At 44.8% G+C, this 14,291-nt stretch overlaps 1 protein-coding gene across 2 annotated transcripts; it reads left to right on the top strand.

The window, feature by feature from the left end:
* Positions 1-2,266: 2,266 nt before the first annotated feature.
* On the top strand, positions 2,267-14,055 carry ift46 (intraflagellar transport 46 homolog (Chlamydomonas)). 2 transcript variants are annotated; one of them, XM_055660581.1, is made up of 12 exons: positions 2,267-2,333; positions 4,086-4,182; positions 5,530-5,618; positions 6,413-6,543; positions 7,848-7,922; positions 8,956-9,049; positions 9,616-9,744; positions 11,135-11,253; positions 11,411-11,477; positions 11,579-11,639; positions 12,809-12,894; positions 13,829-14,055. In XM_055660581.1, the coding sequence occupies exons 1-12, from the start codon at positions 2,304-2,306 to the stop codon at positions 13,919-13,921; spliced, it is 1,071 nt and encodes a 356-aa protein (XP_055516556.1). In that variant the 5' UTR covers positions 2,267-2,303; the 3' UTR covers positions 13,922-14,055. The 2 variants fall into 2 exon arrangements, with proteins under 2 accessions (XP_055516556.1, XP_055516557.1); XM_055660582.1 differs by lacking the exon at positions 2,267-2,333 and adding an exon at positions 3,659-3,884.
* The last annotated feature ends 236 nt before the right edge of the window (positions 14,056-14,291 follow it).

Raw genomic sequence — 14,291 nt, forward strand, 5'->3', positions numbered from 1 at the left:
GAGGAGGTTAGAAACTCCCCATAGACATCACCCTCAGATCGAACCCGGGTCTCTGGCACTGAGAGGCAGCAGCTCTACCAGCTGCAACACTGTTCTGCCCAAGTTATGTAAAAAGGAAAAGGATTGGTAAGTCTGACCCGAAACGTCACCCATTCCTTCTGGCCAGAGATGCTGCATGTCCCGCTGAGTTACTCCAGCTTTGGTTTAAACCAGCATCTGCAGTTCCTTCCGACACACAAGTGGTAAATACAGGTCCCTTACAAACAGAAGCAAGGGAATTTTAACTGAGAAATAAATAAATGGTAGAGAAAAGATTGAACAAAACTTAAGAGTGCATCTTCACTGAAGCCAAAAAAAAAAACAATCCTGAAAACCAAGTATCCAGTGCAATGTGGAAATTAAATAGAGTACCATGAATGAAGTTATTAATTCTTGAAAAGTTCAATCCTAAATCCAGTTTCCTCGAAATGGGCCTGGGATTTTCAGGATTCAGGAGGGATTTTCAGGATTCAGGGGGGGATATTGCATTTCCTCAAGCAAACCTTGAGCACATTCTTAAATCTTTCTCTGAGACTGCCTGCTGATCCCTTCCCATGACAAAATCGGGGATGGTGCCTGTTGACGAGCAACGTGGCCAGCTCAATAGCTCAGTGTAATTCTGCTTTGGTGATGTTTGCCTGGGAGAGGACATCTGCAATGGTCTGCTTCTATTTTCATTGCCTTTGGAAGATTTTGCAGCAACAATGTAGGTAGCTATTGATTGCAACATGGACAATGTGGGTAGCTCCATTGTACCGAGATACAATGGATTAGCTCTGCAAACCTCTCCTCAGATGCTGCCTGGCCTGAATCTCCCCAGATGCTGCCTGGCCTGACTCTCCCCAGATGATGCCTGGCCTGACTCTCCCCAGATGCTGCCTGGCCTGACTCTCCCCAGATGATGCCTGGCCTGAATCTCCCCAGATGCTGCCTGGCCTGAATCTCCACAGATGCTGCCTGGCCTGACTCTCCCCAGATGCTGCCTGGCCTGAATCTCCCCAGATGCTGCCTGGCCTGACTCTCCCCAGATGCTGCCTGGCCTGAATCTCCACAGATGCTGCCTGGCCTGAATCTCCCCAGATGCTGCCTGGCCTGAATCTCCCCAGATGCTGCCTGGCCTGACTCTCCCCAGATGCTGCCTGGCCTGAATCTCCCCAGATGATGCCTGGCCTGACTCTCCACAGATGCTGCCTGGCCTGACTCTCCACAGATGATGCCTGGCCTGACTCTCCCCAGATGCTGCCTGGCCTGACTCTCCCCAGATGATGCCTGGCCTGAATCTCCCCAGATGCTGCCTGGCCTGAATCTCCCCAGATGCTGCCTGGCCTGAATCTCCCCAGATGATGCCTGGCCTGAATCTCCCCAGATGATGCCTGGCCTGAATCTCCCCAGATGCTGCCTGGCCTGAATCTCCCCAGATGCTGCCTGGCCTGAATCTCCCCAGATGATGCCTGGCCTGACTCTCCCCAGATGATGCCTGGCCTGAATCTCCCCAGATGATGCCTGGCCTGAATCTCCCCAGATGATGCCTGGCCTGAATCTCCACAGATGCTGCGGAGCGCTGAATCTCCCCCGCGCTCCTGGCGAATCTCCCCAGATGCTGCCTGGCCTGAATCTCCACAGATGCTGCCTGGCCTGACTCTCCACAGCGATGATGCCGCCCTGGACTCTCCCGGATCTGCCTGAGCGAAATCTCCCCAGATGCGGCCTAGCCTGGACTCTCCCAGATGCCCCCAGGTCCTGACACCTTGGACCCAGATGCTGCGGGGGCCTGAGCATCGGGAGCAGATGCTGCAGCCTGACCAGACTCCCCGTCCGGCCCAGATGCTGTCTGTAACTTCCCCAGATGCTGCCTGGCCTGACTCTCCCCAGATGCTGCCTGGCCGATCCCCAGATGATGCCTGGCCCCCAGATGCTGATTTAGCCTGACTCTCCCCAGATGGGTTTCCTGGCTGAAAACGTGCTACCCTTTCCTGAATCTCCACAGATGCTGCCTGGCTGAAACTCCCCAGATGCTGCCTGGCCTGACTCTCCCCAGATGCTGCCTGGCCTGAATCTCCCCAGATGCTGCCTGGCCTGAATCTCCCCAGATGATGCCTGGCCTGACTCTCCCCAGATGCTGCCTGGCCTGACTCTCCACAGCAGCCGCAGCACCGTTCCCCAACGGGAGGGGGCGGAGCGCTGCGTCCCCGCGGTCCAGGCGATCACTCCGCGGTGGGCGGGGCGGGGCTGAGTGCGCAGGCGCAGTGAGCGGCGGGGCGCCCATGGCGGAGTCGGACTCTGAGGGAGCGAAGGTAACCATGGCAACGCGGCCTAGTTTGGGAGGGGGGTCGCGGCGCCCCGAGGTCATAGATCACTCCCGCACCTTGGGCCTTAGTGGCACCGGGGGCTCAGCAGCGGGAGCGAGCCGAGCCGAGCCCGGCCCCGTCCGGCCGGCCCAGGGACCGTCTGTAACTTCACCCAGAGAGTTGTGAATCTGTGGCATTCTCTGCCACAGTCGAGGCCGATTCACTGGATGTTTAGATTTACACAGAGAGTTAGATTTAGCTCTTAGTGCTAACGGAGTCGGGGGATACGGGGAGAAGGCAGGAACGGGGTACTGATAGGGGATGATCAGCCGTGATCACATTGAATGGTGGTGCAGGCTCGAAGGGCCGAATGGCCTCCTCCTGCACCTTGTCTATGTTTCTCTATATGTTTCTATAACTCAGGGACGGTGTGTGTAACTCAGGGACTGTGTGTAACTCAGGGACTGTGTAACTCAGGGACTGTGTGTGTAACTCGGGGACTGTGTGTGTAACTCAGGAGCTGTGTGTGTAACTCAGGGACTGTGTGTGTAACTAGGACTGTGTGTGTAACTCGGGGACTGTGTGTGTAACTCAGGGACTGTGTGTAACTCAGGGACGGTGTGTGTAACTCAGGGACTGTGTGTGTAACTCAGGGACTGTGTGTGTAACTCAGGGACTGTGTGTGTAACTCAGGGACTGTGGGTAACTCAGGGTGTGTGTAACTCAGGGACTGTGTGTGTAACTCAGGGACTGTGTGTGTAACTCAGGGACTGTGTGTGTAACTCAGGGACTGTGTGTGTAACTCAGGGAAGGTGTGTGTAACTCAGGGACTGTGTGTGTAACTCAGGGACGGTGTGTGTCAGGGACGGTGTGTGTAACTCAGGGACTGTGTGTGTAACTCAGTGACTGTGTGTAACTCGGACTGTGTGTGTAACTCGGGGACTGTGTGTGTAACTCGGGGACTGTGTGTGTAACTCAGGGACTGTGTGTAACTCAGGGACTGTGTGTGTAACTCGGGGACTGTGTGTGTAACTCAGGGACTGTGTGTGTAACTCGGACTGTGTGTGTAACTCGGGGACTGTGTGTGTAACTCGGGGACTGTGTGTGTAACTAGGACTGTGTGTGTAACTCGGACTGTGTGTGTAACTCAGGGACTGTGTAACGCAGGGACTGTGTGTGTAACTCAGGGACTGTGTGTGTAACTCGGACTGTGTAACTCGGACTGTGTGTGTAACTCAGGGACTGTGTGTGTAACGCAGGGACTGTGTGTGTAACTCAGGGACCGTGTGTGTAACTCAGGACTGTATGTAACTCAGGGAGTGTTTGTGATGAAGTGCTTTGAGAGGTTGGTTATGGTGGATATCAACTCCTACCTCAACAAGAACCTCGACCCACTACAGTTTGCCTAATGTCACAACAGGTCAATGGAGGATGCGATCTCACTGGCTCTCCACTCCCTACTGGACCTCTTGGACAATAATAACACTTATGTCAGGCTGTTGTTCATAGACTACAGCATCCGGCCCGCAGACTTCCGTCTTTTCTGGTACCTGGAAGGTAATTTTTGGACCAAGGGTCAGGTGAAACACTGTGAAAAAAACGCATTCAATCCTGCTTGGGACTACTAAATTCCAACTCCCATTTCCCTAAATCATTTAGCCAAAGTTTGTTATGTTAAATATAGCACAAAATGATTTGCTTAAGCATAAAAAAACCATGCTATTCATTACATTAAAGCCATTTTAAATCTGTTTTCAGACAAAGCTTGTTACTAACCAGCCATATGATGAAAGTCTGGATGTAAATGATTCGGAAGAAGTAGCAAGCATCTATACCCCATCCCCAAGGCAGCCTGGTAAGTGCAGGTAGCTTGAAATATAAGGGTATATATGTAAAGGAGGGCAAAAAGGCTAGATCGTGTCACGTACTAGGAAATATGTATGGTCATATGTAACATGAGGGTTATTATGTGGCCTGCTATGAACATAAAATGATACATCTATCAGTGATTGATGTGAGAAATGGCCATTGAGATAAGTCACAAAGGCAGATAGCCATGATATGTGTATTGGAAGATTTATTTACTGCCACACTGTGACCGTGTGGGGTTTCTCCAGGTGCTCCAGTTTCCTCCCACACTCCAAAGACGTACAGGTTTGTAGGTTAATTGGTTTTGGTAAAATTGCAAATTGTCTCTAGTGTGTTGGATAGTGCTAGTGTACGTGGCGATAACTGGTCGGCACGGACTCGGTGGGCCAAAGAGTAGATCAGAGACTGAATGTCCTGTGTCGAGTGTTTTACCTCCAGATACTGCAAAACCTTTTCACTATCTGCAACTATATGTCAGGTTTATGATGGAATACTCTCCACATATCTAAATAAATGCAGTGCCATCGATTGTCAGGAAACCCAAAAGCCTGCAAGTAAGAATTCCATTGTTCCCTTTCAGTGTATGCAGGGACAATTTAGTTTCTTGAATAGCCAGGACAAAGCAGGTTGAAAGAGAACCTCGGCAACCACCCACAACATTAATTCCCACCTTCACCACTACACAGTGCGCAACAAAAGCTTTTCACTGTGCCTCGGTTCAGGTGACAATAAACAAAACTCAAACAATTACTGCATTCGTTACCATCTGCAAAATGTACTGCAGCTACTCATCCAGATTACTGCAACAGCCTACCAAGCCCATGATCTCAATCATCAAGCCAAACAAGGCCGGCAGGTATATGGGAGCACCACCACATGTAAGTTGCACACCTTGTAGCAAACCATTCTGATTTGGAAATAAATCACTGGTCCTTCATCGTGGGTCCACATTCTGGAGCTCCATCCCCGAAACCACTGTGGGTATGCCTTTGTTAGAAATAAATCAGCAGTTCACGAAGAAGGGTCTTGACCCAAAACGTCCCCCATTCCTTCTCTCCAGACATGCTTCCTGCCCCGCTGAGTTACTCCAGCTTTTTGTGTCTTTCAGCAGTTCAAGAAGGCAACTTACTAGCACCCTTTCGAGTGCAGTTAAAGATGAGTAATAACTGCTAATCTTATGAATGATGCCAAGATCCTGATACTGTATTTTAACATAATAAAGAATATTGAGTGTGGTCTTTTGCTCATTCATAGCCACGGACCTTTTGCTCATTTACACCAATGGAATCAAAATCCAAGAGATGTTCTGATATTTATTTTTGTTTGCACTCAGCTGGCCCCAGGATAAGCCGGTCCCAAACCAGAATCATGGCAGATAACAGCAGCGATGAGTACGAGGAGGAGAACAGTAAGAAATCAGAGGTAACAAACACATTCATGATTGCACATTATCATTTCACTGTCATTAATTCTGCAGTTGCACATAAACATTATGTAGTGGCATGTATGCCTCCATTGTAAAATAACACTATCTGGGCTCAAATCTGTGCACAGATTGCTTTTGCAAACTATTCTGGTACACAAGCAGTTCCACACATTTGATGGCACTGGACATTGACATGGTATTTAAAAATGAAGATGCTCTGGTAAGATCCACATCCAAATTCAGCATCAAGATGTTTGTAAATTTACAGCCATTTTAGGAACATGTTCAACTTATAGGCCATTTTAATCTTAACTTTCAGACGTGTGAATGAAAAGCAACTGTTGTTTAATCTCTGTGATGATCAAGCTGAAATAAGATGAGATTTGAATTTCTCCAGTGCAGGACATTAGCAAGCAGTGGAAAGGCGCTTATTGGTGGGTCAGCAGTGTATAGACTCTGAAGCTACTCCAGCTTTTTGAGTCTATTCTAAGAAAAGGGAGAGATTGTTGTTTTTCATGGTGTGTAGAACAGAGAAACTCTACATGGCACAGAATCTATTAAGAATATAATGTGCTACTGTAGAGGAACATTAATGGGCTTGGCACAAAGAGGATCCTATGCCACCTCCTCCCCAAACATAAGGAGGAGCTCGGCCAGCTTGACTCAAATTCTTGAGTTTCCAGAGAGACTGCAGTTGAGTTTGTCTCAACTTTCTGTATAACTTAAATACTTAGCAACGTAATCAGCCGAGTAATTTATTCTTTGTAATGTGTAGAATTTATATATTTAGCAGGAGAAAAAGAAGAGCTCAAAGTCCCTGCAGCAGGGGTTTGTAGAAAATGAGGATGAGGAGGAAGATGAAGATTCAGACGACACAGAATCTGATGAAGATGATGAAGAACATGGAGCACCACCCGAAGGGTGAGTCGGGCAGCAGTTGAACAGAAATGAAAACCAAAGTTGTTTCCTTCATGACATTGTGGCTCAGTCCTTTGCTTGGTATCTTATCATCTAGTTAAGAAGTCTGTAGGTAAAATCGCTGATCAGTATTGACGTAAGGTAGATTTTCTTCAAAACAGGTTTTGAGGAATTTATGAGATTTATGGAAGAGGATTAAAAAGATGTAGCACAAGAAAGTACTCGGCAGGAATGGAGCAATCTCAGATCGGATTTCCAGAGCATGAGCTGAAGTGACTGAAGGCTCTGCTAAGGATGAAGAGGAGAGGGAGGAGAGTACACAGGAGGTTGTAGTCAGCGGACAGATGGGTATGGTAGATGTGTACGAAGGAACTACAGATGCTGGTTTACACCATAGATAGACCAGAGGGCTGAAGTAACTCAGCAGGTCAGGCAGCATCTCTGGAGAAAATGAATAGGTGATGTGTCGGGTCGAGACTCTTCTTCAGACTCAAAAGGGATAGGTGATGTTTCGGGTCACGACTCTTCTTCAGAATTTGAGTCTGAAGAAAGGTCTCACCTCGCTGAGTTACTCCAGCTTTTTGTGTTAATCTTGGGTATGTTAGATGTTCAGTCATTGCAAGATTTCATTGACAGAAGACAATAATTTAAATTGGAAGCAGTGGGGTTAGGGTGGAACTAGAAATGATATGATGTGGAGGTTTTTTTTTGTGTGATGAGCTGTTTATTGTTTCAGTTGTAGTCTATGGATTTAACGTCCAGGTTCAGGAACAGCTTCTTCCCCACAGCCATCAGGTTAATAAACACTACAAGGTACACAAAAATGCTGGAGAAACTCAGCGGGTGCAGCAACATCTATGGAGCGAAGGAAATAGGCAACGTTTCGGGCTGAAACCCTTCTTCAGACTGAATAAACACTACAACCTCATAAGCTATGAACTACATAGATTATTATTATTATTATTGTTCTGTTATTGTTTGTTCTTTTTTTCTGAGTTTTTGTTATATTATTTATTACGATTGCATATTCTGTTGTGCTGCAGCAAGTAAGAATTTCATTGTTCTATCTGGGACATATGACGATAAAACACTCTTGACTGTTGATTTTGTAAAATGTCCCTGCTTAATTGGGAAATGACTTAAGGGTCGAGACCCGAAACGTCACCTATTCCTTCGCTCCATAGATGCTGCCTCACCCGCTGAGTTTCTCCAGCATTTTTGTCTATCTTCGATTTTTCCAGCATTCCTTCTTAAGCGAATCAGAAAGTGGAGTCATTGTCTATAATGTGGATTTATTTTTCTTTCAGTGCATATGATCCTGCAGATTATGAGCATCTTCCTACTTCTACGGAAATAAAGGAGCTCTTTCAGTATATCACACGGTAAGCAGTCTGCATACAATTAATTTCATTTTGATGCCTGTGATGTTAGAGGTAGTTTTGTATCTGCACAGGTTTTAAGAGGGATCTTATGTCTCACTGATAGTATGTATTCCACTCCCTCATCATTTTATCTTTACAGCTGCTGTTAGCCAGAAATTAAGTTGATAAGTTTGTGGCAGAAGCTGATACCAAGTAAAACTGAATTGCCAAAGCAAACTCAATTTGGCAGTTTTATGTTAATAATAATAGTGGGCAGCTACAAATGCTGACTCGTTACCGAAATGTAGAGCCCGTATTTAACTCAGTAAGTGCCAACAGTACATGTTCTTGATTTGCTGTATACCTCACCAGTATGTTCCTCCCTATTCACCCTCATTACATGTTGATAATATTCTGTGACCCAAAACGTCGCCGAAGTCGAGACCTGATACGTCCTTCTCCTTCTCTCCAGAGAGTTACCCGCTGAGTTACTCCAGCATTTTGTGTCTACCTTCGATTTAAACCAGCATCTTCTTCTTCTTATCGAGTCCACACACAAGATTAGAAGTTGTTCAGCCAGAGCTGAACACGCTTCTCGGCATCTGCATACAAAGGTGACTGTCTTGTCACTTCTTGTGCGTGGTGGTGGAAAGAGGGCCGTGACGTGAACACTCTTTCCTTGACCCCAAACCAGCATCTGCAGTTCTTTCTTACACACTGTATATGTGGCTGGTGTGCACCTTTGTAGCATGTTCCGAACTTGCTGTGTGCAAGTAGTTGTTCACCTTCTCAAACTTGTACTGGTTGGAGAATTTCCTTCATGGAGTGGGAATGAAGATCAGCGAATAAGCCGTGCATCTCTCTGGAGCCCATAAAAATACATGATTTAAAAAAAAAACATGTATAATGTTTGTTTTTTTCTTAGCTTCCTTTGACTGTGATTATACTGCTACATACAGTATTTATCTAGCTTCCTGTTAAATACATATCTGCTGTTAGAAAATGTCCTTAGAAGTGGTTGTGAGTTTTGAGTTTGTTTGTTCATGTTCGACAGGTATACTCCACAGTCTATTGAGCTGGATCACAAACTGAAGCCATTCATTCCTGATTTCATTCCGTCAGTTGGTGATATTGATGCTTTTTTGAAGGTGAAAACGTACTTTTAATTGTATTCAAATGACTTATTTAGTTATAACCATTTGACTTTTAATATATTCAAACCATTTTCTTTCTCTGAAATTAAATTTTCAATCGTTCTGAAATACATCGAATGACCTATTTGAACTGGGTGTTCCAGTAGAAGTGGGATAACAAAGAGCTGGGTTTGATGGCCAGCATGGACTCATTGGGCCGAAGGGCCTGTTTTCATGCTGTATCTCAAAACCAAACTAAAGCTCCAAAGTCACACGTCTTTGGGATGTGGGAAGAAGCCGGAGTACCCGGAGGAAATTCACGCGGTCACAGGGAGAACATGCAAACTCCACACAGACCCGAGATCAACTTTGAAAAAATAAAAAATGGACTATTAACAAACTAGTTGGCAGGTTAACATTGTCATAAAATCTGGCTAAAGTTGACTATGTTAACCTAGGCTAAGTGGGGAACTAATTATTAAACTGTTACTAGACTTCCTCTTCACCAGCACACATTTGGACAGTTGATACAAGTTGTTTGTGAACTGTTTGATTGCTGTTATTTTCCTTGTGGCCTGTAGGTCCCACGTCCTGATGGGAAGTCGGACAACCTCGGCCTGATCCCGTTGGATGAACCTTGTGCAAAGCAGTCGGACCCGACTGTACTGTCCCTGTGGCTAACGGAGAATTCAAAGCAGCACAGTGTTACGGTAAGCAGAGGGGCACGCTAGTTTGAGACTGAAACGTTACCCAGCCTTTTTCTTCAGACATGCTGGATGACCCACTGAGTTACTCGGGCACTTTGTGTCCATCTTCGGCACGTTTTAAGTTGCGAACTTGAGCTAGAGCAGGACTGCTGATTAGCCCAGCAATCAAAGGTAGACAAAAATGCTGGACAAACTCAGCGGGTGAGGCAGCATCTATGGAGCGAAGGAGTAGGTGACGTTTCGGGTCGAGACCCGAAACGTCACCTATTCCTTCGCTCCATAGATGTTCTATGTTATCCACCCCTTGCACAAAAGGGGCACTTTACAGAAGCCAATTAATGGCCCCTTCCCCTTCAATGTGGTGAAACAATATATCTCTAGAGAAATCGCTTAAAATGATTATAATGGACGGCGCAGTGGTACAGCTGCTGTCTCACAGCGCCAGAGACGCAGTTTCCATCCTGACCTCGGGTACTGACTGTGCAGAGTTTGAGTGTTCTCCCTCTGATCATGTAACTCTTGAGTGCAGACTGGCTACCATGTTGGCTGCATTGCAAACAGTTTCTTAACGTACAGTAGGTGGTCTTGGATATCCTGTTAGGGACAAGCAAGAGAATACAAATCCAAGGCTTTTCACTGCAACAAGATCATATTGTTTGGTCTTCCATGAGTACAGTAATATCAAGACATGATATCTATCTGATGCTGTTGGTGGAATTTAAATGCAATTACATTTATTGAGTCTTATTAATGCATTCCACAGCCATGAGAAATGGCAGGAACAACATGATCCTGTGTCTTCAATGGGAAGCACATACATCCATGCCAGATGAGCACATTATCTGACCGAGATCTAATTGTGTACCAACTGCACTGTTTACGTAGTCTTGAATGTGGTCATTTGGCTGAGGTACTATGTGGCATATAAATCTAATACCACAATATATCTTTAACATAGAGAAATGTTCTTAAATGCTTCCTGGGAACTTCATTTAATACAATTTGACACCGAGCTGCCTAAAGAGAGAGTTTGGCAAGTAAATAGTAATTTATACATACAGATGGGTTTCCTTGGAAAAGAAGTTTAAAAAAATAATTCTAATCTTAATTTCTACGCAGCTGTCCGTGGTGGGGCGATGTAAGTATAGATATGCATGCGGTCAGAATCAGAGATGTTTGCAGTAACAAAGCTACAGCGGGCAAGATTGATTCAAACACAAAGTCAGGCGTTTTTAATTTGAGATATTTATCAAGGACTTACCTGAAGGAAAAGAGGTAACAGAATGTACATCTAATAACTGTACCTGTGGCAATTAGTTCAACTTTGAGGAATCACACCCTTGGGTTTAAAGTACCTTTAAGATTGAGAAAATGTTTATTTCTTTCACCACAGCAGCTGAAGGTGAAAAGTCTGGAGAATGTGGAAAAGAATCCCAAGGCTCTTGACAACTGGATGGAAAGTATCAGTGAGCTGCACCGCTCCAAACCACCCGCTAATGTTCACTACACCAAGTGAGTTGTGTCTGTCGCTTTGTGTATACCCATTGTGGGCTTCACCTTTCCTTCATCACCATTACTGGACAAGTACCTGTGGAACTGGACAGCAATTGTAATGTGATAATTGATCACATCCCGTAGCTGTAGTTGATGCATTTTATTCCCTCCTTAGGCCCATGCCTGATATCGATTCGCTCATGCAGGAGTGGCCGCCAGAGTTTGAGGAGCTGCTGGGGAAGGTGAGTGAGCCCCATCACAACAGTAAATCTGGTATCATTTATCAGTACTGCCAGCGAGAAGCATTTCTCTCAATGTCTAAATTATCTTTCTTTTAACTCAGGTGAGCCTGCCCACAGCAGAAACCAACTGTGACCTGCCCCAGTACATTGATATGATCTGTGGTAAGCACCAAATGGTAGCTTTAATTGAATGCTGGAGAGAGTTCACAGAGAATGTGTATTGTAGCAGACTGGCTACCACAGGATGTGCTGGCTGTTTGACCTATCTACCTTTTGAAAATGAGTGAAATCTGGAACAAAGAGATGAACATTTATTTATTTGACTTTATCTTTCACTCTACCCATCGCCCCAGTGGAGTAAAATAAAAGTGCAGGAAATACTCAGCAGGTCCTGCAGCATCCGTGGAGAAATGAGTCACTATCAGGTTCAATGCCTCGTTAACTTTTTTTTTCACCACAGATGCCGCCTGATTTGCAGACTATTTTCACACTGGTTTTATTTCAGATTTTTGATTCAAGCACAGTGTTTTAAGGCACATTTTAATGATGCTCCATGGTTCCAGGTATGAGAGAGATATAGTCATTTGTGTATTGTGTCCTATTTTCCCCATATTTAGGTACCTACTATGAGAAGTTATTAATAAGACTCATTAACCTGTATACCAGCTGTAGGCAGCCACGGTGGCGCAGTGGTAGAGTTGCTGCCTCACAGCTCTTGCAGCTCCAGAGACCCAGGTTCGATCCCGACTAGAGATGCGGTCCGTACGGAGTTTGTACATTCTCCCCGTGACCGGGTGGGTTTTCTCCAAGATCTTCAGTTTCCTCCCACACTCCGAAGATGTTTCGGTATGTTGTTTAATTGGCTTGGTGTGTGTGTAAATTGTCCCTAGTGTGTGTAGGATAATGTTAATGTGCGGGGATTGCTAGTCGGTGTGGACCCGGTGGGCTGAAGGGCCTGTTTCCGTGCTGTATCCCCAAACTAAACTAAACCAGCTAATTTACGAGTCTGCTACATCAGTGGCCCAACCCCTGTGCTATAGACTTGTCCAATTCCCTGCCATTATACTATGGAGAGCAGGCACTCAAGTTTCTCTGCCTGCTGTACAAATATTTGACCAGGCTGTGATGCAAACAGTATAGCAGTGACAGGCAATTGTCAGTTGTTTCAGTCAGACCTATTTAATTAAGATTGTTCATTAGCGTAGGCTCCATGAAAATGACACGGCTGATTTGCTGCCCCCCCCGGGATGTTTGATACTGAGGATTTGCAAGTAACTACTGTTTTAAAATATATATATTTTATCTCCCGTCATCCCTTCCCCCCCTTTCAGCAATTCTGGACATCCCTGTATATAAGGACCGCATCCAATCCTTGCATGTGCTGTTCACCCTACACTCAGAGTTCAAAAACTCACAGGTAAGACATGCCAAGATCAAGAATGAACAAAAAGTCTCAATGTCTGTCAAGAATGTTGCTTTCCATTCATTCCACTCCCATTCCACACATAGCAATAAGTGTGCAAAAAGGAACTGCAGATGCTGGTTTACACCGAAGATAGACACAAAAAGCTGGAGTAACTCAGCGGGAAAGGCAGCATCTCTGGAGAGAAGGAATGGGTGACGTTTTGGGTCGAGACCCTTCTTCTGACCCGAAAAGTCACCCATTCCTTCTCTCCGCTGAGTTTCTCCAGCACTTTTGTCTATCTGTAGTTTGTTTCTACACTATACAATTGGAAGTGGTTTAGAGTTGTACAATTGTAACACATGGAAACAGGCCCTTCAGCCCAAATCATCCATGCTGACTAAAATGTCTATCTGCACTTCTCTTATTTTCCTTCATTTTGCCCATTTTCTTGTATACCATTTTCTATCCACACTCCTGTCTAAATGCTTCTTAAATGCTGTAATTCTATCAGCCTCTACCATCTCTTCTGGCAGCTCATTCCATATAAACACCAGCGTCTGTGTGAAAATAAAAATTATTTCTTATTTTCGTCCTTAAATCCTCTGGGCCTGAATTGATATAAAGTTGCCGATCACAGTCACCAATCCAAACTGTAATTTGATTTATTCTAGATCATAAACAGAATTCAGTGGCTGGTCACATTTACACACGTTGACCCTGATGTAATGCTAAATCCTATTTGCAAATGTTTACTGTATTAATGTTTACTGCTTAAGCAATTCATTTTCAAACTTAAATAATTCTCTCATTGGGAGTGATGAATTAATTTTAGGTTATCGGTAATAACTTCCTCTTGCATGCATTTACATCTATAATGGTACAATGATGAGTGGTTTTATTGCAGGCACTTAATAGCTATTCACTTGTTGTCCCCTTCTGTTTGCAGCATTTCAAAGCTCTTGCAGAAGGGAACAAGGTGAGCAGTTCTGAGGAGCCTCCATCTCACAACGCAGATGTGGACACAATAACATATGACTAAATAGCTGCTTTGGGCAACTAACTCCAGAGGAACCTTTAAAGCCTTCTTTGAATTCTTAAAAAATAACATCCTGAGTTGTTTATTTTTCTATTTATTCTGTACATTTTTCCAATAAATATTATTCTGAACAAGAATGTTCAAAATTCATGTATCAAGTCTTTTGCAACTGGATCAACAAAAATCAAGTTGTTTTTTTAAAGAAATGATAAATTGCCAGGTTTGTCAACAGACTTTGGCTGAATGTACATTTATCTTTACAAAAAATATGTTGTACATGTTTATATAAAGCAGGTAGAGAAACACTTCCTTTGCAGGAATCCTGCACTGGTTTGGTTTAACAGTCCGAAACAAACAATAGTAAATGAGTAGG

This window comes from Leucoraja erinacea, chromosome 32 (genome assembly GCF_028641065.1).
Source record: "Leucoraja erinacea ecotype New England chromosome 32, Leri_hhj_1, whole genome shotgun sequence".
Taxonomy (NCBI): domain Eukaryota; kingdom Metazoa; phylum Chordata; class Chondrichthyes; order Rajiformes; family Rajidae; genus Leucoraja; species Leucoraja erinaceus.

Excerpts from the sequence above, each read along its gene's own strand:
- ift46 (XM_055660581.1), top strand. The coding sequence starts at position 2,304 with ATGGCGGAGTCGGACTCTGAGGGAGCGAAG. Across the intron at positions 9,050-9,615 it reads ATATTGATGCTTTTTTGAAG|GTCCCACGTCCTGATGGGAA; the intron begins GTGAAAACGTAC and ends TGTGGCCTGTAG. Across the intron at positions 11,640-12,808 it reads GTACATTGATATGATCTGTG|CAATTCTGGACATCCCTGTA; the intron begins GTAAGCACCAAA and ends CCCCCCTTTCAG.